General features: G+C 43.5%; 5 protein-coding genes and 1 pseudogene across 7 annotated transcripts in view; 3 read left to right on the top strand and 3 right to left on the bottom strand.

Annotated features, from left to right (window-relative positions):
• The first annotated feature begins 72 nt into the window (after window positions 1-72).
• Window positions 73-1,027, top strand: LOC133887667 (uncharacterized). The gene is made up of 2 exons (XM_062327627.1): window positions 73-516; window positions 601-1,027. The coding sequence occupies exons 1-2, from the start codon at window positions 334-336 to the stop codon at window positions 859-861; spliced, it is 444 nt and encodes a 147-aa protein (XP_062183611.1). The 5' UTR covers window positions 73-333; the 3' UTR covers window positions 862-1,027.
• Window positions 1,028-1,419: 392 nt separating this feature from the next.
• On the bottom strand, window positions 1,420-3,961 carry LOC133889453 (uncharacterized). Its single transcript, XM_062329969.1, has 4 exons — window positions 3,515-3,961; window positions 1,830-3,427; window positions 1,630-1,749; window positions 1,420-1,537 (listed from the first exon to the last, which is right to left on the bottom strand). Exons 1-4 carry the CDS (start codon window positions 3,959-3,961, stop codon window positions 1,420-1,422), a joined length of 2,283 nt encoding a protein of 760 aa, XP_062185953.1.
• Window positions 3,962-4,544: 583 nt separating this feature from the next.
• On the top strand, window positions 4,545-8,249 carry LOC133888442 (tyrosine-protein phosphatase RLPH2-like). Its single transcript, XM_062328686.1, has 4 exons — window positions 4,545-5,228; window positions 5,953-6,020; window positions 6,108-6,287; window positions 7,847-8,249. The coding sequence occupies exons 1-4, from the start codon at window positions 4,706-4,708 to the stop codon at window positions 8,021-8,023; spliced, it is 948 nt and encodes a 315-aa protein (XP_062184670.1). The 5' UTR covers window positions 4,545-4,705; the 3' UTR covers window positions 8,024-8,249.
• Window positions 8,250-10,841: 2,592 nt separating this feature from the next.
• The window catches only part of LOC133888438 (1,4-alpha-glucan-branching enzyme 2, chloroplastic/amyloplastic-like), a 31,013-nt gene continuing 17,236 nt past the window's right edge, over window positions 10,842-24,618 (top strand). The window contains exons 1-2 of the mRNA XM_062328680.1: window positions 10,842-11,192; window positions 11,583-11,704. Coding sequence (XP_062184664.1) covers window positions 11,060-11,192; window positions 11,583-11,704 — 255 coding nt within the window. The 5' untranslated portion in view covers window positions 10,842-11,059. The remainder of the gene's footprint in view (window positions 11,193-11,582; window positions 11,705-24,618) is intronic.
• Window positions 13,550-14,778, bottom strand: LOC133888292 (neutral/alkaline invertase 3, chloroplastic-like; annotated as a pseudogene).
• Window positions 15,252-24,495, bottom strand: LOC133888439 (histone deacetylase 9-like). Of its 3 annotated transcripts, XM_062328681.1 has the most exons (14): window positions 24,310-24,495; window positions 19,917-20,029; window positions 19,711-19,828; window positions 19,170-19,244; window positions 18,876-19,095; window positions 18,616-18,679; window positions 17,473-17,565; window positions 17,286-17,394; window positions 16,935-16,984; window positions 16,770-16,860; window positions 16,489-16,559; window positions 16,155-16,253; window positions 15,900-15,966; window positions 15,252-15,606 (listed from the first exon to the last, which is right to left on the bottom strand). In XM_062328681.1, the coding sequence occupies exons 1-14, from the start codon at window positions 24,344-24,346 to the stop codon at window positions 15,521-15,523; spliced, it is 1,293 nt and encodes a 430-aa protein (XP_062184665.1). In that variant the 5' UTR covers window positions 24,347-24,495; the 3' UTR covers window positions 15,252-15,520. The 3 variants fall into 3 exon arrangements, with proteins under 3 accessions (XP_062184665.1, XP_062184666.1, XP_062184667.1); XM_062328682.1 differs by lacking the exons at window positions 18,876-19,095; window positions 19,711-19,828; window positions 19,917-20,029; window positions 24,310-24,495; XM_062328683.1 differs by lacking the exons at window positions 18,876-19,095; window positions 19,170-19,244; window positions 19,711-19,828; window positions 19,917-20,029; window positions 24,310-24,495 and adding an exon at window positions 18,448-18,511.

Here is a 24,618-nt window from a genome sequence, read left to right as displayed (position 1 = left end):
ATTGACAACTCCTCTCTCAGTTTATTTGTCGGGATCTCATTTCTTTTCTCTTCGCCCGCACGCAGGCCCCAGGCGTGAGTCCGCCCCAAGGCGCTCCCCGGTGCCTCCACTGCTGCTACTCCAACAGCCGCCGATGCAGCAGTTTCGAGGGAGTTTCGACGGCCCTCCCCGAGGAGATCCCCCTCCCTGAGCGCAAAGGTGACGCCCGCCGCTCCCTCCTTCCATCCGAACAGGCCCTCCTCCACTGGGTCGAATCGAAGCACTGGACCAACGCATCCCCAACGCAGCCGCCGGTCCCCTCATCGGTGTTGGTCGCCTTTGCTGCCCGAGAGGATGTCGCAAGGAAGTTTCTGTGGCCACTTCGTCGCAAGAACAGGCGCCATGTCTCAAGTGCAGATAGGCCATAGTGGCCTCCCACTCGTCCCTTGCCCTAGGTGCGGTGAGCAGGTGTTGGAGCTCAAATCATGGAAACATGGGGGGCGTATCTTCTTCAAATGCCGCAAGAATGAAATAGAAGTAAGTTAACTTTGCTGCATTTCTTCGATTGGGAGTTAGATGTTTGTAAATTGGGGCTAATTTGCATCTTTTTCGTGACGATAGATGCCCAGTAGATGCGGCTTTTTCAAGTGGCTCGAGGAGTATCAGGAGTTCCTTGTGGAGTCTGGTTTCTCTCAAATGGATGGGCGACAGAGTGCAGACATCCAGGCACTTGGTGGTACAGTTGACATGAAGATGAAAGGAAATGGTAGAGTTGAGGAAAGGATGGACAAGCTGATCAAATTGGTGCAGTTGATGGTGCTGAGCAATGTAGTCATTGCTGTTGTGGTCATATTCGGTGTGATTGTGATGCTTGTTAAGTAATGTAGTAGCAATGCTAGGCATGTGGTCAGAGAATGATGTTATCTGTGAAGTGTGTACAAACTGAGGTGTTAGTTGTACCATGTGTTACATTGTTCAGTTTTAGGATTTGCCTATTCTACATGGGCGTGCAATATCTGAACTTGTAAAGGATATGGGTTTGCGAAGAAGGGATGTTATATAACTGTTCTGCTTTGATTCTAAATTACATAGCTGCCATGTGAATTTATTTTTCGCTTAGCCATAGCAGACTTATCAGGCATATGACTACCATGTGGTCCTCCTCTATATGATTAGATCACTGAACATACGTGCACAGGCAGACCAACACCGATGAGGCAGATAAGCAAAATAAATCTATGCCTGAACATACATATATGGGACTACAGCTAAGTTTTTTTTAGAAACCCAGTATTGCAAGCACATACACATATTGGCAGCTAAGGCAAGGTGACTGAAACAATACATATCAGTTCACATCTAGGAAAGAAGACTAAAATACATATCAACCTACATCTCAGTTCATATTGGACTGCAGCATCAGTTCAAAATGCTTGTCAGCTAGTTCCTCTTCTTTTTTGGAGTCATCTTCTTTGGTGGAGACTTATTAGATGGAGGTGAGGAGGTCATGGTGGATTGATTGGAGGCACCTTCACCCATCATCAACATAGCTAGGCGCCTACACATAAATAAAATGAGTGAAATTACTAGATTTTCTTAGCATTGACACGGCAATAGCTATATTTTTTTGGTTAAATACAATCTTCTCACCTTCTTGTCACCATTCCCGGGCTTTCTTGCAGAATTGATTCCCTAGTGTTCGGAGGCCGATTTGGTGTTAATACTTGACCTGTGGAGCCTTTGCTTCTACTCTTCCTAGGCTTCCTCTTTCTGCAATTTCAAAAAACAAAGTAAATGAGGTTATCAAATAATGAAACAATCTTGCAATGATTAATTGATCAAAGGATTACCTTTTCTTGGTTCCGTTAAGAGGGCATTTGTAGCTAGACTCTCTATGACCCAATCCAGCACATCTGTTACACTTGACAGGCCCTCTAATCATCCTTTTCTGTGGTCCTTCACCATCTTCCTTTTGCTTTGACTTGCCACCTGACTTGCTACCACCTTCAAGGCAGCCTTTGATCCTCTTTTTTCTTTGTCTTCCAACATTCCTTTTGGCAAGAGGTGCACCCAATTCAAATGGCAGCTCCACATTTGGCCATTGTGACTTGTCCGAAAGTGGCTCTATCAATCTCTTATATGCTTCCTTGAACTTGTCCAACGAGTAGTAGTCATCAACAAAGTTCTCCATCTTCACATTCCTAGCTTGTTGTGTTGTTATGAAGGCCAAAGCATGCTGACAGGGCTTTCCAGTGTGCTGCCACTCAAGACATGTACACTCATGTTCATGTGACTTTACAACATGACTAGCCTGCTTGTTGCTATTGTCCCACACTTGTGCAGCATTACTGTCAGCTTTCACAACTGTCAAGTGTCCTAATCCTCTAGTCCTTGCCTTCAGTTGATGTAGGATTGCTGGTAGTATCTTGCCATGCAACCTTTCTCCGATCCTTCTCCTCTTTTCCCACAGAATCATTATCATCTCCCTCAACTTGTCAACAAGCTCAGTGACAGGAAGATCCTTTATGTCCGAGATCCAGTTGTTGAAACACTCAGCTAAATTGTTAGTGACATAATCACACTTGATAGCCGGGTTGAAGGCACATCTCATCCACAGCAATGAATGGTGCCTGCTCAGCCAGTCATACACCTCAGGTGTACTTGACATAATAGTGGTCAAGTGCTGCTGAAACACGTCCTCCCTATACGCCCTAGCTGCAGGATACATTTGTTGAAAGGTGTCACCACTGAATCTCTTGATGAAATTCTGCATAAGATGCCTGAAGCACTCCCTTTGTTCAGCACGAGGGAACACCTCTTTCACAGCATTCTCTAATCCTTTGCAAACATCTGTACAAATAGCAAGCAGTGGAAGATCTCCTATCGCCTTATGCAACTGCCTCATAAACCAAGTCCAGTTATCCTCTGTTTCAGAGACCATGAAGCCAAAAGCAAGAGGATACATCCAATTATGGCCATCTAGACCACATGCTGAAGCTAAATGCCCATTCCACCTTTCATTCAATGCAGTGGAATCTATACTCAGGTATGGTCTACATCCTCCTAAGAAACCCTCAATGCAGGGGCCAAGAGCACAAAAAAACCTATGAAAATAAACCCTGTCATCAACCTCCTTGGTGTCAATCTCAATCACACTACTTGGTGACCTCTTCAATACCTCTGCCTTCCAATTGTACAACTGTTGAAAACTCTCTTCCCAACTACCATACAACTCCTGCAAAGCTTTCTCTTTTCCCTTCCACACTGTGTCATATGCAATGGTGCATTTGTGATCATCCTGCAGTCTGCTCTGTAACTCTTTAGCACCCATATTGGGACTCTTTCTAAGAATTGGAATAGCCTTATCAGCAACCCAGGCACTTGTAGGTGTAGTAGTCTTCCTGCGGCTACTAGATGTACATGTGTGACCATCCATCACTACAGTAACCTGCAATAACAACAATGTGCTTGTTAAAGAACCAATAAGTACAAACATACTTGAAACAAATGTCAATGTTAGACACAAAGTTAGTACCATAATAGTCTTGTTGTCAGACTGCACGCGGCCAACAATGCGCCAACAGCAACCATCACCTTTGCAGTACCCTCTATATCTACTTGGATCAGTTCTCTCGATTCCCAATTCGAATTCCTTGTTCATAGCAAATTGTCTCATAGCCAATCGAAATTCCTTCATGTTAGGGTACTTAGAGCCAAGATCCATGCAAGGGTTATTCTTGTCATACACCATCACCCTCTCCTCTGGGATAGCATCATCAACGGGGATGGCTGCACCATGAGTACCATCCACAACAGGGACTCCTTCAGCACTTGCTTTGGCTGCATTCTGTCTAGCTTCCTCTGCCTTTTCATCCTCATCCCTCAATCCCAACAACAAATACAATTGGTCATCGGTGATTATTTGTATCCTTCCTTCCTCATCTTGTTTTTCCTCTATTTGTAGCATATCCCAATCAACCATCGACACTCTTGGTTGACTTGTGTTCGCACCATACTCAAGCAAAAGTTGCACATCTGCTACTGTTCCAGCAGGTTCTACATGTTCTACATCTAGCCTAATCGAAATTGTTGGAAATTGAAGAAGAAGAAGAAGAAAATGAGTTAGAGGAGCTTCATCTATACTGTGCTAATGTTAGATCGGTGCGAAATCATAAGAAAAAGAGAAATGACATACCCCACAAAGGCATCAATTGGGTTGTCTTCCATCCAACTGGTCACACGCAACTACTAGCAAGCATACTCCACCTAGGGTTCCAATCAGAGAAGAGAATTGAGGAAAAGGCATAGGAGGAGCATCTCAAATGGAAGAAGAGGGCAGCAGGCGTCACCTAAGCAGTCGGGGAGGCCGTCGGAGCTGCTGCAATGGGGGCTGTCGGAGCTGCTATGGAGTCAGCTGCTGCCTGCGTGCCAGCGGAGAGAAAGGAACTGAGCCGTGCGTCTTTGCCTGCAGTGGAGGCCTCGATTCAGCCAAGGGCAAAGTAGTCCATCTATCCTCTATTTTAGCTGAAACAGATAAAAATTGAGGACAAAAAGATAGTGGCATCGTAGTGAGTGAGTATCGGCGAGAATGGCATTTTAACATATTCGTGTTTCCTGATGGCATTTTAGCTAGCGGCAACGACTGGAGTGGCAAAATCCCAAATTTCCCCCACCGGAGCCTGCAGCCTCCGGCGAGCAACCGCACCGGGGCGGCGACACTGTCGAGATGGATGCTCCTCCGTCCAACCCACCCCGCACGGTGATTTGCGTGGGCGACGTTCACGGCCACATCTCGAAGCTGGAGAGCCTCTGGTCCAACCTCCAGTCCGCGCTCCCCGCCGACGCCTTCGCCACCGCGCTGGTCGTCTTCCTTGGCGACTACAACGACCGCGGCCCGCACACCCGCAGAGTCCTAGACTTCCTCCTCGCGCTACCCGCGCGCCACCCCGCGCAGCGCCACGTCTTCCTCTGCGGCAACCACGATCTCGCCTTCGCGGCGTTCATCGGGGTGCTGCCGCCGCCGCCCGACGGCTCCCCGTTCTCGGTCACCTGGGACGAGTACCTCCACAATGAGGAGCACGAGGGGTGGTTCCGCGGCCCGGGGCACGAGGGCATGCACGTGCAGGGGAGGAGGTGGGGCGGGGTCATCAAGGAGAGGTGGGATCCCAAGAAGGGGCTCCCGTGCAAGGGCTCCATCTATGACGCGCAGCCCACCTTCGAGTCCTACGGCGTCGCCCATGGATCCCCGGGTCAGTTCAGAATCCTCACATCAGTTCGGTTTTTCTCTACCTAGTTTACTCGCTAGATACTTGTGCTCGTGACTTCGTGCACTTCAGTTGTTTAAGAAGCAATTTGCAATGGAGCCTAACAAGATGTTTTCTAGCATGTAACAGCTGTAGCGCTCTTTGAAATGTTTATTTGCCTTCAAACATGAACATTCAGTTCTGTTGGTCCAACATTTGGGCATGTAATTTTTATATGAAATCTCTCACAAGATTGCCTGAACCTTAAGAAATGCTGAAACCCAAAAGGGAAGGGAGCCTATGCTTTGTGTGTTTGCTGAATAAAATGCACAATTTTCTGATAACAATACTAGGCATCAGTAATCTAGGAGAGTTATACAAACTACCAAACAATGAGTACAACATTTATAGGTACTCGAATTTTCTATACAAGATTTGAATGAATGCCTAAAATGTTTTCCAATGCTTGGCGTTTCAGTCTTAACAATTAACACGATAAAAGTTAGCAACCTATCCACCAAGAATACAAGGTTACTATCGGAACGAATACTATTTAACCTACCTAAGACACCAAATAAAGAATTCATGTCTCTTGTCCAGATTGTGTAAGCATATATTATAGGAAAGTTCCTGCCTGATTTATTCAGGCAGTTTCTAATTTGCAACATGAGCTTTCTTTTCTCAAACAAGAGCAGCTCCTAATTTGCTAGAGGTGCTAATGTCATTATAGATCTTGCGAAGGCTGTTCCTGAGGAACATAAGAGCTTTCTGCGTGACTTGGTTTGGATCCATGAGGAGGTAGGTATTCTTTTTATTGCTCAAATTTTAAGTAGGCATGCAAGAGATGTTGCTCCGTTGGTGTTTCATGTTATGGTTGTACAAGAGGAAAATGTGCCTGTTGATACTGATGAAGGCCAGATCGTTTGCAAGCTAATTGCGGTACATGCTGGCTTGGAGAGGTCCATGGATTTGAATGAGCAGCTTAGGGTTTTGAGAACTAAGGACACAAGGGTGCCAAAGGTTCAAATGCTTAGTGGGAGGCAGGACGTTTGGGACATACCAAATGTGAGCTTTTATGTGATACTATTTCATTATATGTTACCAGAGACAAACAGTTAGCTTCTGTTGGTTTTTGATGTTAGCAAACTTGGCGATGCAGCAATCTCAATACCCTATCATGTAGTTTCCCAAATTTGCGATGAAAATATATCATTTCATGCTTTAGAGCACCATCTTTCTCAGTTCTAGAGGAATGGTCAACATACTCTGCTTATTGCTTTTGCAATGCTTTGTGCTGTAGCATGCATTTAGAGAATAGGCCGTTAGTCTTTGGTGTGCGTTTATAAATGATTTAAGATGTACATGCACTTCACATCATTTGCATTTCTGCAGTATCCAAGGTCCTGTTGTTCAGTATAAAGGCATTTTACATCATCATGATGCGCTAGTTCATGTCATTGGGCTGATATTGCATCATCTTAGCTGGTCTGTTTGCACTAAAACCCAACCCTAGTATGGGAGTTTGGTTTATGATTATTCATAGACTGCTTTATCTGAGTGAAACCTGCTCTCTTAAGTCTTAACCCAACAATCCTTCGATTTTCCTCTGTAAATTGAGCAAATCAATGTGTACATTTCTCCTCTGTAATCTCATCCCATGTCTGGACAAGTTATATTTAAAGGACAACAGGCTGGTGACTGGTAAGCTGTTGATAATGAAATGAAATGGTAGGGTTTTATAGACACTTTTGGATTTACTCTTAACATTATTAAGCCAGTTACTTCTCTTTGGCATAACCTTGGATATTTGTATACAGAATAGAATTAGCGCAGAGTGCAGGCAAATTGAGTACAATTATTCCAATGTTTTAAAACTGCTCCTAATTAATTGGCAGGCCAATAGGTCATCAAGTATCCCTCAACACAACATTCAACTGTATTGCTCTGGTTATCATTGTGTTTGTCATGCCATTTTGAAATACTACATGTATCCCCATATAGAAGGCTAATCAGATGCACTATGCAGAAACCTCATCAGTTTCTTTAGTAGATTGATTTGAAGTTCGGATGGTTTATCTTTTTAGAAATGTGTGATTATTTTGCTGGAAACTTCACTGCATATAAGGTTTAGGTCCAGAATTTTCATTTTTGGCTTAACCGAAAATTTAACCCCAAGAGTTATCCATGCTAATTGCATATAAGGTGTACTTCTTGGTTCATGCTACAATACTGTGCATATATTTGGTTGAAAATCTTTACTACAGTCAGATGATTAGATATTTAGATGAACCCAGTACCCGGTGAGTGGGTCTGCCTCGAGCTGCAAGCTGTCTTCTTTACATGTTCTAGGCTTGTTCTGAATTCACTGGACATAGCGAGCATGTGGTGCATGTTCGTGGGGGCAGTGCATGTGATAGACTGCCGTTTTTGTACATTGCTGATACACATGACACCTATAAGACCTGACTGTTGGGTAGGGCATGTCGTCTTTATATCTTTTTAACCTCCACTACCACTACTGCTGCTGCTATTCTTGCACTGCTTGAACCCATGGACGCAATTGTATATCTGATCAAATATATCGCAAGAGCAGAAAATGCTGATATATGTCCATCTTTTTCCAGGATCTGTCTGGGAAGCAGACCGTCATTGTTAGTGGCCACCATGGGAAGCTCCACATCGACGGCCTCCGATTCATCATCGACGAAAGCGGTGGTTATGAAGACAAACCTATAGCTGCTATCGTTTTCCCATCGAAGACACTGATCAGAAGTACAGAGGGCGCCGCATCACAGAATTGATATAGGGTAGCATCATGAGCCGTGCCCTGAAACACGGTGGTGCAAGTCTTTCTTCCTACCCCCTGTCCACATGTTTCATATGTCAAACGATCAATATGTATATTGTCGAAAGGAAAGCAGAGAGTTAACAATTAACTCTCTTAGACAAGAGAGTTAGTTCTTGTATGACTGCATCCTTTCTTGTAAGTTGTAACCTGACTGCCTTTCAGCCTTTGTTCCTCTCTTACTTTTACATGACTAAACCTAAATGGTAATGCCTTACTTTTACATGCAGTCCCTCTCTTGGTGCTACTCAACAGATCTGGAACGGGCATGTGCACGGTACAGACTCGTTTGCCCATTTGCGCCGTGAATTTGAGTGGTAGAGCATAGACCGCGAAATGTTAGGCGGAGGAGTTGCTGAATCAACGATCAGGAGGGCGCCCTCCTCGTAGGCCCATCGTACCCGGACGGACCTTTTCGTCCGTTTGTTTCTGATGCGGCAATGCCGACCGGTGACCTGGCCAGACTAGGGAGAGAGAGCAATCAGACATGTCTGAGGGCCCAATCCAAAGGGAGGGGAGGGACCGTGAGGCGGCAGCAGAAGTTTCAGATGGTTTTCATGCTCCTCTTAGTCAACACCAGTCGAAAAGGAGCCATGGCGCTAACCATACCAGGGCGAGTTTGCCCACGTTACAGTAGAGACAGGCGGAATCAAGAGTCTTCGTTTCGCCGGCTAATCTGGGCCCTCCCTATGTCTCCAGCTTGCCGGTGGCGTGAATAGGGAAAGGAACCCATCTAGCTTAGTTTTAAGTAGCACTTAGGCTAGTAGCTGATGAATAATCGTGCTCTCGGTCACCACCTTCTTCTGGTCCCGCCGGTGGCTGCATCGCGTGGAGCTCGGTGCCGATCGAGGTGGCACTAGTGTGCTCATCGCCCCCTCTTGGGGAGGAGGAGAAGGTCAAGGTGGCCGTGGGCTCAAGCGCTAGGTGACTCAATAGGTGTGTGGTGTCTACTAAGTGGTGTGTCGTCCAGTAATAGCTTTTTGCTTGTATATTTGGTGGTTTGTTTAGTGGTTTAGTTAGTATAGTGTTAGGTTACGACGAAGGCGTCATCAGATATGACTCCTTGTTAGGTTTGTGTTTCCTGCTGGCTTTTCGCGAGCTCATCAACTTCTGCGTTAGCTCTGATGATGACCATAACAAAGGTTTACCGATGTATGCTGATTTATGTATGTGGGTCTGTGTTTTTGATGCGGGTCATGATCATAACAGAGGTTTAGCTCTGGTGTTTGCCGACGTTGGTTTCTGCACTATTGATGCAGTTGGAGGCGTCTATTCACTCCTTCTTCGGTGAGGATTCGGTTGTTGGCTGCTTCACGAAGCCTGTGTGTTCTGCATTGCCAAGATTTGTCCGTGACAGGTCATCTGGTGTGTGCAAAAATGTGAAGTTTGCTCGTTGTTGGAGAGAACGGCTTCTGACTGCATCCTCGGTGTGATACTCCGTCCAACTCTGACGAGGAGTCACTATATCCGATTGGGTCGATCAGAGGTGAAAACAGAACAGGACCTCTCAGAGGATGAGCTGTAGCTTTTTTTTTCTTTAAAGATGTCTGTGTAATCGGCATCTTGTAATTAAAATTAGACTATAAGTTTTGGTTTCAGAAAAAAAATTTATACCAGATGCGCACACGCTTTCGGGAGATGACAGTGGCAAGTGAGATCTCGTTGCTTGTTTCTAGTCAGAACTCTGTTCAGGCGAGATTTTGGAAAGCTACAGGTGTGGCTGCTATACAACTCTTATGCAATATTGCAATTTTTATTATCGCCTATCCATAATCCATCTAAGATGAGCAACAATACTCTACCCTTGATTTTAATACTACCTTTATTTTTTTTACTGGTCATCAACTTTTTATTATAATAATTTTGATCTTAGGTTTTTTTCTAATTTTTTATAGATATCTAAAGCTTTTATACCATTAGATTCATTATAAAATGTATTTTATTAATATTATATACATTTAAGTATTTTTCGTAATTTTTTCATGGAAAAAAGGAAAGATCAAAATTACTATATAAAAATTAGTGAAAAGTAAACGAAAATACATTTCACTAAAGCTACAAGTATTCGTAACTTGTAGCTTGAATCAGCCAAAAAGGTGTAGCTGTAGTTTGGATTTCTTTTTCTAAACAAAAAAGGTGTAGCTTGAATCGGCTAAAAAAGTCAGACCATGATGCAGCAAAGCGTTTGGTTAGTCACTCGCCTATACGAGCTAAAATAGTAATTTATTTGGTTGGTTGCTTATATTTAGTTTTGTCGAAGAGATGGTGTTTAGTTACTCGTATAAATATATGTTATATAAGTTTAAAATAAAAAATAAGTATTAATGTGATGTTTATTTTATATAAATATACTCTATAATACTCAATTTATCATATTAAATCTTAATATAATAATATAAATTAATACTCACTGATTATATGCTAACACTACCATTAGTTAAGTTAGACTTGTATCTCACAAGCCTGGTTATAATACAATAATTTTATATCTGATGAACCAAACTTTAAAAATAATACAAACAACTGAACACCGAAATATTATATCTCATGAGTCTAATTAAGACATATAGGCACAACCAAAAATACCCTTTGTGTTTGTGTTTGCGTTTGCGTAGCCGCAGGTCCGTCCGCGACGGGTGGCCGGGGACGCGCTCCCAGCCGTTGGTTCGCGATCTCCTGCTGCCCCACGGTACGTCGCCCCGGGCCCGGCCCGCTGCCACCTCCGCGCGGCCGCGCGCGCTTCCCGTGGGGCCTCGGCGCGTAGTCTAGTAGCATCATTCTCTCTCCCAATCCCCATGCACTGCCAGGACAGTGCCAGTGCCTCCACCTCCGCCGCACACGTTTCTCCCTCCCCCAGCCTCCTGCACAGCTCGCTCCCGTGATAATCAGATAATATCTCGCCTCCGCGCGGCGCTTCCGGTGGGCCGAGCAGAGCGGGGAGGGGAGAGCGCGCGCGCGGGCTGGCCGTTGGATCTGCCGCTGGGGGTGCGGGATGGCGTCATTCGCGGTGTCCGGCGCGAGACTCGGGGTCGTGCGGTCCGGCGGCTCGGCGCGATCCGGCGGGGAGCGGAGGAGCGGGGTGGACTTGTCGTCGCTGCTCTTCAGGAGGAAGGACTCGTTGTCTCGTACGGCTCAGCTCACTCTCCCGCAAACTCTCTTCCGCTATTGTTAGTCCATCGCTCGCCGCTTCTCTCCGCCTTTCCCTCTCTGCGCTCGTGTGGCCTGCCTGCTGATTGGAAGAGGGGGTTGAATCCTGAGCGGTTGTGGCTCGCAGACACGCATGCGCACTCGTCATCTTCCAATCCGTGTATCTGCATTTCGTGGAGTGAAGCGATCGCGGTTTCTGAATTCTGGAATTGCATTTTATTGCGGCAAAATGCGTTAGTGCTACCAATTGATATGATGATCACTTCACTTTCTCTGCCGATGGGTGTTCTCTCTCTCTTTTGGGCCCTGTTGTGTGGCTGGTATTGTTTTCTTAGCTCTCATTGGTGGAGTCGGCTTCGCATTTGCAGGCACCGTTCTGAACTGCGCTGGTGCTTCTGGGAAGGTGCTGGTGCCCGGAGGTGGCAGTGATGACTTGTTGTCCTCTGCAGAGCCTGCCGTGGACACTCCAGCGCAACCTGAAGAATTACAGGTACGATGCTCTTGTGCCGGAAATCCCATGTCTTCATGATACAGTTACAAAATGTCTGATGATATCGAGTATTGCAGGTTGAAACCCAGCAAGAAGATTACAGAATAATGAGCGGTTGGTTTTTTGCATGGTTCTATCTTAAACGTATCTGTTTTCTTTGTTGTAGATACCTGAAGCAGAGTCGGTTGTGGAAGAGGAGGCAACCTCAGCAGCGGCTGAAGCAAGTGCAGCAGTTAGCGGGACTTTCACTCCTGTGGTGAAGCCACAAATCGGACCGTCCTCACCATCATCGTCTCCAAGCGTTGGTCGGCTCACCAACTGGACGTGTCAAATGCATTCCTTCATGGTCATCTTCAAGAATGAGTCTACTGCCAATAGCCAATTGGATTCACTGATCCGTAACAACCAGACGCCATATTCTTTATGTTCCGCTCCCTCTATGGCCTACGACAAGCACCATGATTCTGGTTCACACGATTCGTCAAACTCGCTTCAACTCGTCGCTATTCGTGTTTCACACCAACACGACCATGGCGTACCTCTTGCTCTACATCGATGACATAGTCCTTGTGGTATCGTCGACAAACCTGCTTTAGCACATCGTCGCTCGCCTTAAGACAACATTCACTTTTAAAGAAATGGGGCCAATTTGATACTTCCTTGGCATCAACGCTCAATGGACTGGCAATGGGTTCTTCCTCTCCCAAGCCAAGTACACCAGCGACCTATTGGAATGCGCCGGCATGAGCAACTATAAGCTTGTCGCCACACCAGCCGAAACCAAACCAAAGACGTCAAGCCTCGATGGAAATCCGATATCCGATGCCTCGTTCTACCATAGCATGGTTGGAGAGTTGCAGTACTTGACCATCACCAGGCCCAACATTGTGTATGCAGTGCAACAAGTCTGCCTGCATATGCACTTGCCTCGCGATAGCCACTCTGCAATGCTCAAGTGCATCCTCTGATACATCAAGGGCACATCCACATTCGGCCTCAATCTTCAAGCAAAGTCAAATCCAACACTCACATCGTATTTCGACGTAGACTGGACCAGCTGCTCAGATACTCGATGATCAACCTCTGACTTCTGCATTTTCCTCGGAGATTTCTTGTTGTCGTGGTCCTCTAAGCGACACACAACGGTCTCCCGATCAAGCGCGAAAGCTGATCAGTATTTGGGTTGATCTCCTAATCAAACGCTGTCGTCAAGTGGTCCTAGCTGCGTCATCTACTTGGCAAGCTCCACTGCAGTGTCCAGACAGCGACAGTGGCGTACTGTGACAACATTTTCTCGGTGTACATGACTTGCAATCCGATTCATCACAAGCGCACGAAGCATATCTAGCTGGATGTCCACTTCGTCTGAGAAAAAGTAGCCCTCAACGAACTTAAAGTCCTTCACGTGCCCAGCGTGCAGCAGTTTGCGGACATATTCACTAAGGGACGGCCAACATCATTGTACAATGAGTTCAGGAACAGCCTCTGCATCACCAACGCGGATGCCGAGACTGAGGGGTGGGGGGTGTTAGCACGGCTTCAGAACTCTACGCAACAGCTCCGCAATCACCTCACGCACAGGCCGCGCCCAGGACTTGCTCACCTCGCACATAGGCCGCGCCCAGGACTCGCTCGCTCCTTGGCGTGCGCACGCTCCCGCATGGCACGGCTGGCCGCTAGCCTAGCTGAGTCTGTTAGCTTTTCCGTGATGTTGTACATACATAAATATGACACTCAGATCACACATTAATCCCTTCCTACACCCATGAACCTCCATTATGGTAAGACCAAGATCTGCATCAAAAGAAGAAAAGATTGAGAATACATGCAAACAACCTGCAAGGCTCACAAGTGCAAGTAGATTATCTTAGGACTCGCGTGTTTTTGGGGGTCACTCCCAGTAATGAATTTCCACTCTTGATTCTCAAGGGCAGGATAACATATCTTCATTGGCATCTCTGCCACCAAATCAAACCATTTGGCTTCAATCAAGTCCAAAATAGCATGAGATTGGTGGCGGGTTGCTAGACTGCTTACTATTGACCACAAGTTTCCCAGAGAAAAGAACCGGAAATCCATGTGAGCTGGCTGCAGGTTTCCAATGAAGTAACCGCCTTTGGGAGGGATCCATTCAACTAGCCAAGATGGAATCTGATCAAGATATATGTTAAACTTGTTCATAGCATCATGAGAATATTCCTCTGTTTTGTATCGATAAACTCCAGCTTTCTCTTTCAAGCCAATAATACTCCCTATGATGAAAATAGAGTGCAATAAGCCTGTTATTCAGGGCACGGATTAGGTCAGCCGATCCTTCTTCCGGGCTAAGCATCTCACGTGCACACAAGAGAGCTGAATTGAACAGTGTCTACACCAGAAATGATGCATGTAAAATAAAATGCGAACATCATAAAGAAGTCCCTACTTGTCCACAGGGATTCTGTGATTCTGTGAAGATCGGAGACACAATGTTTTAATTGACCTTGTCGGTTCCAGAATTGACTGTGGTTGATGCAACAAAAGTTTACGACATCCAAGAAATCATTCATGTTACACCCCTACGAGTGGCTTTCACATTCATTTTTGAATACGTAAAAGGGTAAGAGTTCAGAATGTACGTAGTGCCTGTAACCACATCATTTAGGCTTGCTATAGTGGGTTCCTGATGTTTCAGACTATGCACTTACTTTCACATTCATGTTCCCTGAATTTCTAATGGGTGCCCATGGATCCCCGTGCTACGATCTATCATGCACGAGCCATTGCTAACCAGCAATGTGGGGAACATGTCAAACCCATCAGCTAAACAAAGCTTCAAAATCATTTTTATTCTAGTCTCAACATTAATTATCTCCTGAACTGTCAGATCCCCTGTACATTTTCCATATGCTCTCAACAATATGATCCACCATAAACCTGAAAACCAGTGTTGATAGATTGACTGCAGCTCTGCCTGAATCAACTGTAGCCACACGGCCTATGGCAGCCTCACCAAAATCAGGATCCAAGATTTCTTCAGTCGCATCATCATCACCATCAAGTGGAATGACACGTACATTGAAGCTAGTTGGCATCAACCCTTGACCCGGACTATGGCAGTCCATTGTTTTCTCCCAGCTCTGCAGATCATCGTCACAACTTTTCCAGATTGAAAATTTCATACATAACGAGGCGGACGCGCGAAGGCAGTGGCGCTGGCGCGCGTAGGAGGGCGGCGGGGTTGGACGGTGTAGCCGGGGAGCGCGCGTGTCCGACACCCGACGCTTCTAGCCATGCCTCGTCCAAGGGAGAAATGCTTCGCTTCCGCTTCGAAGTATAGACGTGATGCATCGAGTGACAGACCGCTGGGTTTGAAACCGAAGGACGCTCGCTTATTAGCCATGCTCCCAGGTCCTTTTGCAATGCAGGTGGCAGAAGGAACTGCAAAGTTGTTCCTAACTTCGGAGTGCATCAAGATGTCGTGCCACGAGCACGAAAGCAGAAACGCGCTCCATCACCAACTGTAAAACAACATCGCACAACATTACTCAACTGCAAGATAACATCGTACAGCATGAGTGCAAATTGCACATCCCCTTGATTAGATATACCGCCGCCGACGAATTTGCATTTCTGCGTTAAAATAATGTGCAGCGTTGTACAACAACTACAAGGTGTAAATCAAGGGTCAAAATCTCCTATAAGTCCAAGAACACTTCGAACTCCTAAGCCTGCTGTCAATTAACAAACTACCACATCTCAAGGCTGCAGAACTGCACAGCAACAGTGAAGATTCTCACTCCACATTTACATCATTCCATGCTTCTACGAAACAGATCATCGCACGCCATCATCATGATCGTTGTCGTTGTCACCCTCATAGTACTCATCATCACGTTGAATCTGCTTGTCTTGGGTATGCTCTGGATAAAACGTTACAGAGTTCTGTAGTAAGTACAGTGATAAAGAGCCAAGGACAGAAATTAACAAAGGACAGAATTTTGACAGCACGGAAATTTGCAGCCTTAGGCAATAAAAACATATGAATGGCTGCCTGATGTTAACAAATAATGGATCACATTTCTTTTTGTAAAAAAAAAGGCAAATTGAGCGAGCATTTACCATGCATATGAATCTACAGAAAGGCAGATCCTCAGGCAAATCATTTACTTATTTAAATAAGCGCTGCAGGGCATGCCAGGAATATTTCACTTACGGTCAACACGTTCATCAGGATCCAGCTCATCTTCGTCAAAATCTGGGATAAAAAAATCAGGTGGAACCTGCAAAATGATTTATTATTTATGACCCCCTCAGAGAAAAAAACAGTGTCTTCATGGAAGCAAGTCAAAGGTGGAAAGGCATATTCAAGTACTGTCCAATTTTTTTACATAACCAATTTCAATTGGGAGGTTCAACCATGCAAGTGCAAATGCACCGAATCAACTCAACTAAATGAAGAGAACCTAACCTCTTGCATCTGAACGCCAGGAGCATGCTGAATGGCCCGCAAACTCTCCATGACTTGCACTTTGATTGAGCTGAGATAGGTCTTACTATTATAGTTGTCCTGCTCCAATTAAACAACAATATGTTATATATTGTTTTCAATCCTCTAAAAACAAATGAAACCTCCAGGCTTCTAGCAACGCAAATCGATTAAGAACTTGTCAAAATATTAAATGAGGGAGCTCCAAATAGTAAGATAACACTTAATATTTCAAATGCTAGACTCACCTAATAGCAACAAAATATTATTGCACCAGGCATAGACAAATAAAGGTCAACAGGAAGAGGTTCTATACCATGTTCAAATTCGGAACTTTCAATGTATAATCCGGAGCAAAGTACTCGATGTAATCATTATATGGAATCTCTGCAAAGAAAATGTCAATGTAAAACTCCACATCATGGACAATTATATAGGGAATTATCAAAAAGTCTCAACCCCAGACGAACGGAAAAAACGTGATCAAATTATGTGTGTACTGAGGATCAATAGACTACAAGCTACTGTCACTCAAAAGCAAAAGGCCAAAGTGAGCAGATAATTACAAATTTCGAAAATAATAAATAAATGAGATACCATTTGGGAGTTCCGTGTCTAGAAGGACCCCAGTTTCCACAGCCCAACAGCGTGCTACATTCTCCTTGGTGTATCCACCACCTCCAGTAACCTGCATGATGGAAAATACGATGGTATCCTAGAAATAATCGAGAGAGAAAAAATGGCGATGGCTATCTTCCTTACCAGAAGAGGAATATTGAATTTCTTGACAAACTTTACACATTCAGCATGGCCTGTTTGTGAAAATAGATCAAGCTAGTAAGTACTAATAGATCACTGAAGTAAGCTTAGCTAAATGAAGCTAGGTGAAACGTCCAAAGAAGCTCCAAAACACTATTGATGCAAGAAAAAAGTGCAAAAACAACGGAAAATTGAGAATCAAGGAGATGAGACTTCCCATTTCCACAAAAGGAAAGATACCTTCTAGACCCTAGCAGCTTATATGGGCATATTAAACACGGTTCACTAGTTATCCATCTACACAACAGTCTTGCTGACTCTTTTTGTATGTATCAGGTTTAAGAACAGTAAAACCTTCAATGGAGAGATTGAAGCAGCCTAGACGGTCCCTTGCCAATGAATCAGCCCCACACTGAAGAACAATAGCACCGGGCAGATACGTTTCGACAACCTTGGCAATAATCTGCATGATAAACATCACATGACTTGATAGGAACAAAAAAAAGTGACATGGATAAGAAATAGATACGGATGGACTTACTGTTTTAAAAAGTCGAGTAAAGCTGGCGTCATCTATCCCATCTTTCAGTGGAATGTTAACCGCATAATATTTTCCTTCCCTTTCTCCTACATCCTTTAATGACAATCATGTAAATCAGAATGAAGAGCACATCTATCGAAACAGGATCTACATAAAAATACGAAAGGTCTCATCATTACTTAACAGAACGTGGCATGCAACTGTTTAAAGGCAGAGCAAAATGCAAGCTCCGGCAACTGTTTCCAACATGTTCATAAACAGGAAGGCACAAATTTTCTGCTCATAAGGAACCTTAATCTTTCTCTATTTTGGGAGCCATACATTGCTCTATGTCCTGTTAATGGGAAATTTGGATTTACGGATCCATCCCCCACTCAACCAAATATTGTTGCATACATGCACACTTCATTTCATTCAGAAGCACTCAGTGAGAAAAATGAAAAAGCAGTAAGGATTTATTTGGTTATGTTGCGGCTTCCTTTTATGGCTCAATCAACCATGATGGGTAACATCACTTTTAGTATGGTTGCTTTTCAAAGACAGGTAATAAACCCCTAGCATTCCCAATCATGATGCAGGTATTAGGACAGTATATTATGCCATGATTTGTACACAATGTCTAGTAAAAGACCCACAATTCAGTGGTGTAGTCTTAAATATTTACAACTTTTAGGGCGATAGAAGGAGATAGTGAAAAAAGGAAAAGAAATGGGAGTGTGTTGCAATTATTCCTCACTGTTGAATGCCTGCAGTGTTATCAACTTCGAGAGGTGGTATATAACCATCAGCTCTTTTACTGTGACAGTTTTAGTGAATCAGAATGCAGGTTTCCTAACTCTTGACTGCCTCCACATAATTACAACTTTGACTGTGGCCCAGTTTCAGTGAATATGTCTCTTCTGTTTCATGCAACTTAGAGCAGATATGCCAACTTTAGTTTACATATATACACGTGTGAAGCAAGAAACACTCAACTGCTGTACGGTTCATATGCAAAAGTGAACAGAAACCAAAATAACGATAAGGGCCTAATCACTGCCTGCATCATACACCCAAAAAAAATTGACAACAAGCTGACATGAGAAACTAAATAGAGGCAAATACATACAAGAATATTCATGAAGCTTGTTAGTCGATAGTTACCTTAATATCACCTGTGCCAGGAAAGAACAAATCACCATACTTGTGGAAACTTACAGTCATTACCCTGAAAAATATCAAAGAGAGACAGTTAAGAAATCCAAAGCCCTTTGAATACATTCAGGTAATTAGTACACGACATTGTGGCACCACTAACATTAAATGACAAAGAGATGGAAACTGGATTGGAAAATAATCAGGACGAGAAAAGGTATAACTATAAGAAAATACACAGAAATGCTTTTTATTGGAAAAACATGAACCTGTCAGTGAAATAAAAAGCTTCTTCAACCCCATCTCCATGATGGACATCAATGTCAATATAGAGAACCCTGGCATGGTACTTGAGAAGCTCCAGAATTCCCAAAACCAGATCATTAATGTAGCAGAAGCCTGATGCTTCACACTTTTTTGCATGATGCAGTCCACCAGCCCAATTAATGGCAATATCACATGTTTTATGATTCAATCTACGAGCTGCGTCTAAAAAAATAAAGAATACCTTAGAGAGTTCATAAAATAGAAAGAAGGCTCAGACCCTCAGTAATATTAATTACCTAAAGTTCCTCCAGCATAGATTTGGCAGAACTCAAACAAATTATCGAAGACCGGGCAGTCTTCTCCAAGATTGTCTGGAAAAAGTTGCAAAGAAAAGATTATCTGAGAACAAATTGTGAAGGAACCCAATAAGTGAAGTCAGAGAACTCCAAAAGGATGAAGGGTCATGTTCAATAGCATCATCAATCGGTAAAAATAGAACACTCATTTTCATTGAATCATAAAATAGGCATATTATGGAAGATATAAACCAGATAGTTTTCATTTAAGTGGAAATAGTGAACCTTACAATTTTTGTATATTACAATGGACTGAAATATGAACCATCATAATTAGTTCTCTTTCTATTCTTTCAAACGTACACATGAAGACCTAAGCAACATATAAGATATACGTACAACAGTATCTTGATCCAAACAATTGGACTAAAAAGGCACAAGAACGAAACATGAGCAGCAAGATTCATAGCATGTATTTTGTTGTGAAATTAGCAAAGTCTGGAAGAGTAGTTTGCAGTAGAGAAAACCCCAGCATTCATACATCTAGTTAATTCACTTGCATATAGGTGCTGGGTGTCAGGAGTAATCCGGTGCAAGAATTCAACATAATCAGCCGAATGGAACTGGGCAAGCTCTGTTGGGTATGCTTTGTGGGGTCTCTGCAAAATTCATTGAGTGCAAAATAAGGGTAAACATTACACACTTCATGAGTTCAAAGAAAGTGAGTGAACAGAATTCAATACTGACATATATCTCCATCTTTTTATGAAGTTCATATGAAAGAACAAGATGATGTGTCATACAAAGACGATGTGGCTTCATGGGGTGATTCGGCCCAAAGTAGACATTGCCCACATCTCCTGAAACGTCCGTTCACAAAAAAGTATTAAGCAAGCAACCATAAAAAGTTGAACATATAAAATACTTTACATATTTGAAACAATGACAGGAAATTTTCTACAGTGGAGTAATAAAGGATCTTGAGTGAGGGCATATTCATTTCTTTCATTTTGTAAAATGTGGATAAAACAATCTTCAACATGCAAAGAACCAGAGTTCACATAGATGCTAGACATAGACAGGTGGTCACCCCGTGACTAGCGTCTAGGCTATCTAGATGATTTTGTATTGTAGCAGCAAAAATACAAACAAATATATTTTCAAGTGAGATTTGGGGCATCAGTCCATCACATGCTGTGCGCACAGAAGTAGGCTAGTGCCTTGTAGCAAGCTAGTAGTAGCATGCAACAGAGCACACAAGCAGAACAGAGCACATACCACATAGAAGAAGTAGCAGTAGACTAGCAATACATGCAACAGAGCAAAGCACACAAGCTGTACCAGGGGAGTAGAGCGCAAATCGACGGAGGAGCACAAATACGGGGAGTAGAGCAAGTACATGTCCACGACGGAGGAGCTACCACTACCACGGAATCAGTGAAAGCAGGCGGAGTGTCATAGACGGTTTTACTCAAAGGGTTGCTAAGACAGACATGTCTGTAACAAGACCGTCGTCAGGGTGCCCACCCGATCACCTAAACCGTTTTAGATGCTAATTGAATATCGGATATTGGATCGAATCTCAGATAGTTGTATCGTTGTATCGGATATTATATTCGGATGTAGGGAGCCAACTATCTGTCGAATACTGGATATCCAAGAATAAAATCGAATATATCTAAAGACTATCCGATAACTATCCGAGACTATCATCTGAAGCTTATAACTTTTTCACATGGAGTCAGATCTTTATATAAAAATTGTAGCTCTCGGCGAGATCTACAAGCTTGTAGTTGATACTTTTTTCATTTGAAGTTATTAATATGTTCAAATAATCAATAGAAGCTTCAGCCAGCATATTGGACACTTGTAACTTCTCCGATTTCGCTTTAACATAACTTCTTACATGTGAGTATATTGCTGATTTGCTTGTTGGACCTCTAATGTAGTTGACTTTTGGATACGTGGAATGGCCGATCATAACATATGTGAGATATATAGTTGTTGTTTTTTATTCAATATCCGAATAAATATTCATGACCGACATTATCTGCATCTGACTAGTCACATATTCGATCTGTATCGATGCGTATTCGTGACCGAGACTACCCGCATCCGTATTTGTATCCGACACCATCTGTGTCCGGCTCTGATTCTGATGAAAAAAATGTGAGATAGGATATAGGATCAGCGATATCCATCCGTACCCAGTCCGATTACACCCCTAATCATTCATTCTTCTAGAAGACGTCGTCGACCAATGATGTCAATCATCTCGTCCTTCTAGAAGACGACGTCTCCAATAATGTTAATCATCTCATCCTTCTGAAGACAACGTCAACGATGTGAAGCATCTCGTCATTCTGGAAGCAAAATGTGTATAGCTATGGATTGTGTTTAGTTAGCTAGGTTTATGTGTTCTGAACAACGTGTGATGTTATGATATGTGATGTTCTTAACCTTTGTGATATGTAAATGCCTGTATTGAACTTATGAACAATGTGTTATCAATGTTCTGAACAATGTGTCAATGTGTGTTATGTAAATAATGCTTGTGATGTTGTTTAATTTGTGAATCATGAAGTATGTATGACATATCATGAGCGCAGTCATGAAGCAAAATGGCTTCTCAGGAGGAAAGGATCAACAAATGGGGTTTCAACAAAAACTATCTGTGACTCTTACCACTCACATATGGATTTTTAGAAAATCAGTCTGTAACCCTTACTATTCACAGGCGGTTTTACAAAAAATCTATCTGTGCGTATCTCTGTTACAGACGAAGTTGTAACCGTCTATAATAAGGTCGATATCACGACACTTTTGCAAAGACAGAACTTATAACCGTCTGTGATAGGGTTTAAAATCCATCTATAAGACCCCGTTCTAAGGTAGTGTGCCAAGCAAGGGAGTTGCGGAGGGATGACGGTGCGTGCGACAGCTAGGGCACAGGCGCGCGCGGCGGGGGGGGGGGGGGTGGGTGGGCTGCAATCAGCGGCGCGACAGTGGAGAGGAGAGACGAGACAATGACGGCAAATGCCGGATGGGGAATGGACCGAACGGAATTTCCTCTCGCATGGACTTGGCAGGCACCAATAATCTACATCGCCAAGACGCCAGCCTAGTCGCGTTCAGGAACCGTCTATCTCTGTCGACTAGGCCGTCTTTGACCAAAATTGATTGTCTAGACGGTCTAGCCGTCTACGGCTCGCATCTAGTCATTGTTTAGACGCGCTAGACGACCGTCTACACGAACATTGCAAAGAACACAAAGACAATAAACTGTCCAAGAATCTTCATGTGTGGAACAAAGCATTTATGGAAAATTCTAGCTAGAGAACCACATGGAAACAACCAACTGGCATTTTGGAGCTACAACTACTACAGGTATGCATTCTTAACTAAATGTAGCTTGACTCAGGGTTCACGTTACCGACCGGAGCTCGGTTACCGAGCTCCGGCGGTAACCGAAATCTCGCGGTAACCGCGGTTATCGGTCAAAAATTCAAAAAAATTCGGAGAAAATTCATTCAGCAAAATTTGAATTTTTGCGAAAAAAATCGTATTTTTGCCCTCTCGGTAACCACTCGGTAACCGACCAAAACCGAGCGGTTTGGGTCGGTTACCGAGCGATTTTCTCGCATTTTTTATTTGGTCGGTTACCGAGCGGTTTGGGTCGGTAACCGCTCGGTTTTCTCGATTTATCGAGCGGTTTTATCAAATTTCAGCGCAGTTCAACAAAAAACCTAAAAAAAGGCTCAATCTTGTAAAATCAATAACTAATTCATCTGAGCTTCAAATCAAGTGAAACAAATTTTGTTGGCTTCTTTGTAACATGATCTACATGATAAAAGTATTTATACTCATAAAAAAGTTCAAAATTTTCTGTGAGAAATTTTATTTGTTAAACCAAGTTAAATGCATAGTTTACTCTTTGCTAATCCAAAAATCATGAAACTAATTTTGTTAGTCTTCTTACATGATCCTATATCTTTTAAAAATACATGAACTCATGAATTAGTTATTGTAACATGCATGATTGTGTAAATGTGTTGCGACTAGATTAATTCATAACTGACCCATCACACCTCAAAAATTAGTGAAACCACTTTCAATAGCTTATTTATACTATGATTTACGTAGAAAAAATAATAGTAGACATGAAAAAGTTAATTACAGTGATGTTTCTTAACATATTCACTTTATGCTTGTGAACTTTGTAAAAATCATAGAGAATTTAATAAAACTCTAAATAAAGTGAAATCAATTTTAAAGATTCTCTTAAAATACGTTTTATACTAGAAAAATATGTGTTTGCATGTTACACTTTTCCTTAACGTGAGTTAATAATTGAGCTGTACGCTTCAATTTTTTTTCAAACTTTCTCCCTATAGAATATGATGCAAACGACATTATTTTTGAAATTTTTTTTCACAGAAGGTCTTAGAATTGTGTCTAATTTTTTAAAGATTTTTTTAAAAATTTTTTGAATTTTTTTTTTATTTTTTTGAATTTAAATTTCGGTTACCGTTCGGTTTCTGAAACCGAACCGGACCGAGAAGGTCGGTAACCGCGATTTTTGGGCGGTTACCGACGGTTTTTTGAACCCTGGCTTGACTACACCCTCTTAAACAGGGACTCAGGGAGCAACGACTTAAATTGAAAACTTGATTCAAGAGATTCTTCTGCGACTAAGTTACCTGACTTGGGGTTGGGGCGAAGCCTACATCCTAACGCAATCCTATAACGGAACTAGGGCTAGCGTTGAACAACTGAAAAGCGAATAATAGGCCAATGAACAAGGTAGCCCCAATTCTAGTTGAGCAAGTCCTGGAAGGTAATACCACCCGCAATTTCCCCTTTGCCTATGAACAAGGTGATTCCAATTCCAGTTAAGCACCAGGCCAACACCGTGATCAGTGATCATATCTCGCCACTAGAAATCAGCGAAACAAAAGCAAACTGCTAGTAGGTCCCTGCAGTACCTCAGATTTAGCACTTCAAATCGTAGCTGCGCGCGCGGCGCGCGATGAGACACCGAAGAGGAGTAAGAATCACTAGTTGCGTCTATGGCGAGAACTAAGGCTGCGCAGTGAATGGGGAGAGCGGAGAGGAGAAGAGGGGAGCGTAGCGAATGTACCGTCGTAGAAGTAGGATATCCTGTCTTTCTCCAGCATCGCCTCGCTCTCGGGCGGCGGCAGACGCGGTGGCGGGAAGCCGAGAAAAGCGAGGTCGCGCAGGAAACAGAACTTGGATTAGACCGAGAGCGGCGGCGGCGGTCGTGCGCGAGGAAGGGGAGAGGCGCCGTCCGCACGGGGTGGAAGGGGTGGGCGTGGGGAAGGTTTTGGATCGACGAGATGGACGGCCGTGATTTCTGTATACGGTAGGATCGGACGGGCCGGCATAGAACGTCCCTCCCAGGCTCCCACGGGAATGTGAGGTAGCTGGA

The sequence above is a fragment of the Phragmites australis genome, chromosome 13 (assembly GCF_958298935.1).
Source record: "Phragmites australis chromosome 13, lpPhrAust1.1, whole genome shotgun sequence".
In the NCBI taxonomy this organism is placed as follows: Eukaryota; Viridiplantae; Streptophyta; class Magnoliopsida; order Poales; family Poaceae; genus Phragmites; species Phragmites australis.
Note: the sequence above shows the minus strand (reverse complement) of the source record. Positions and strands in the feature narration are given on the sequence as shown.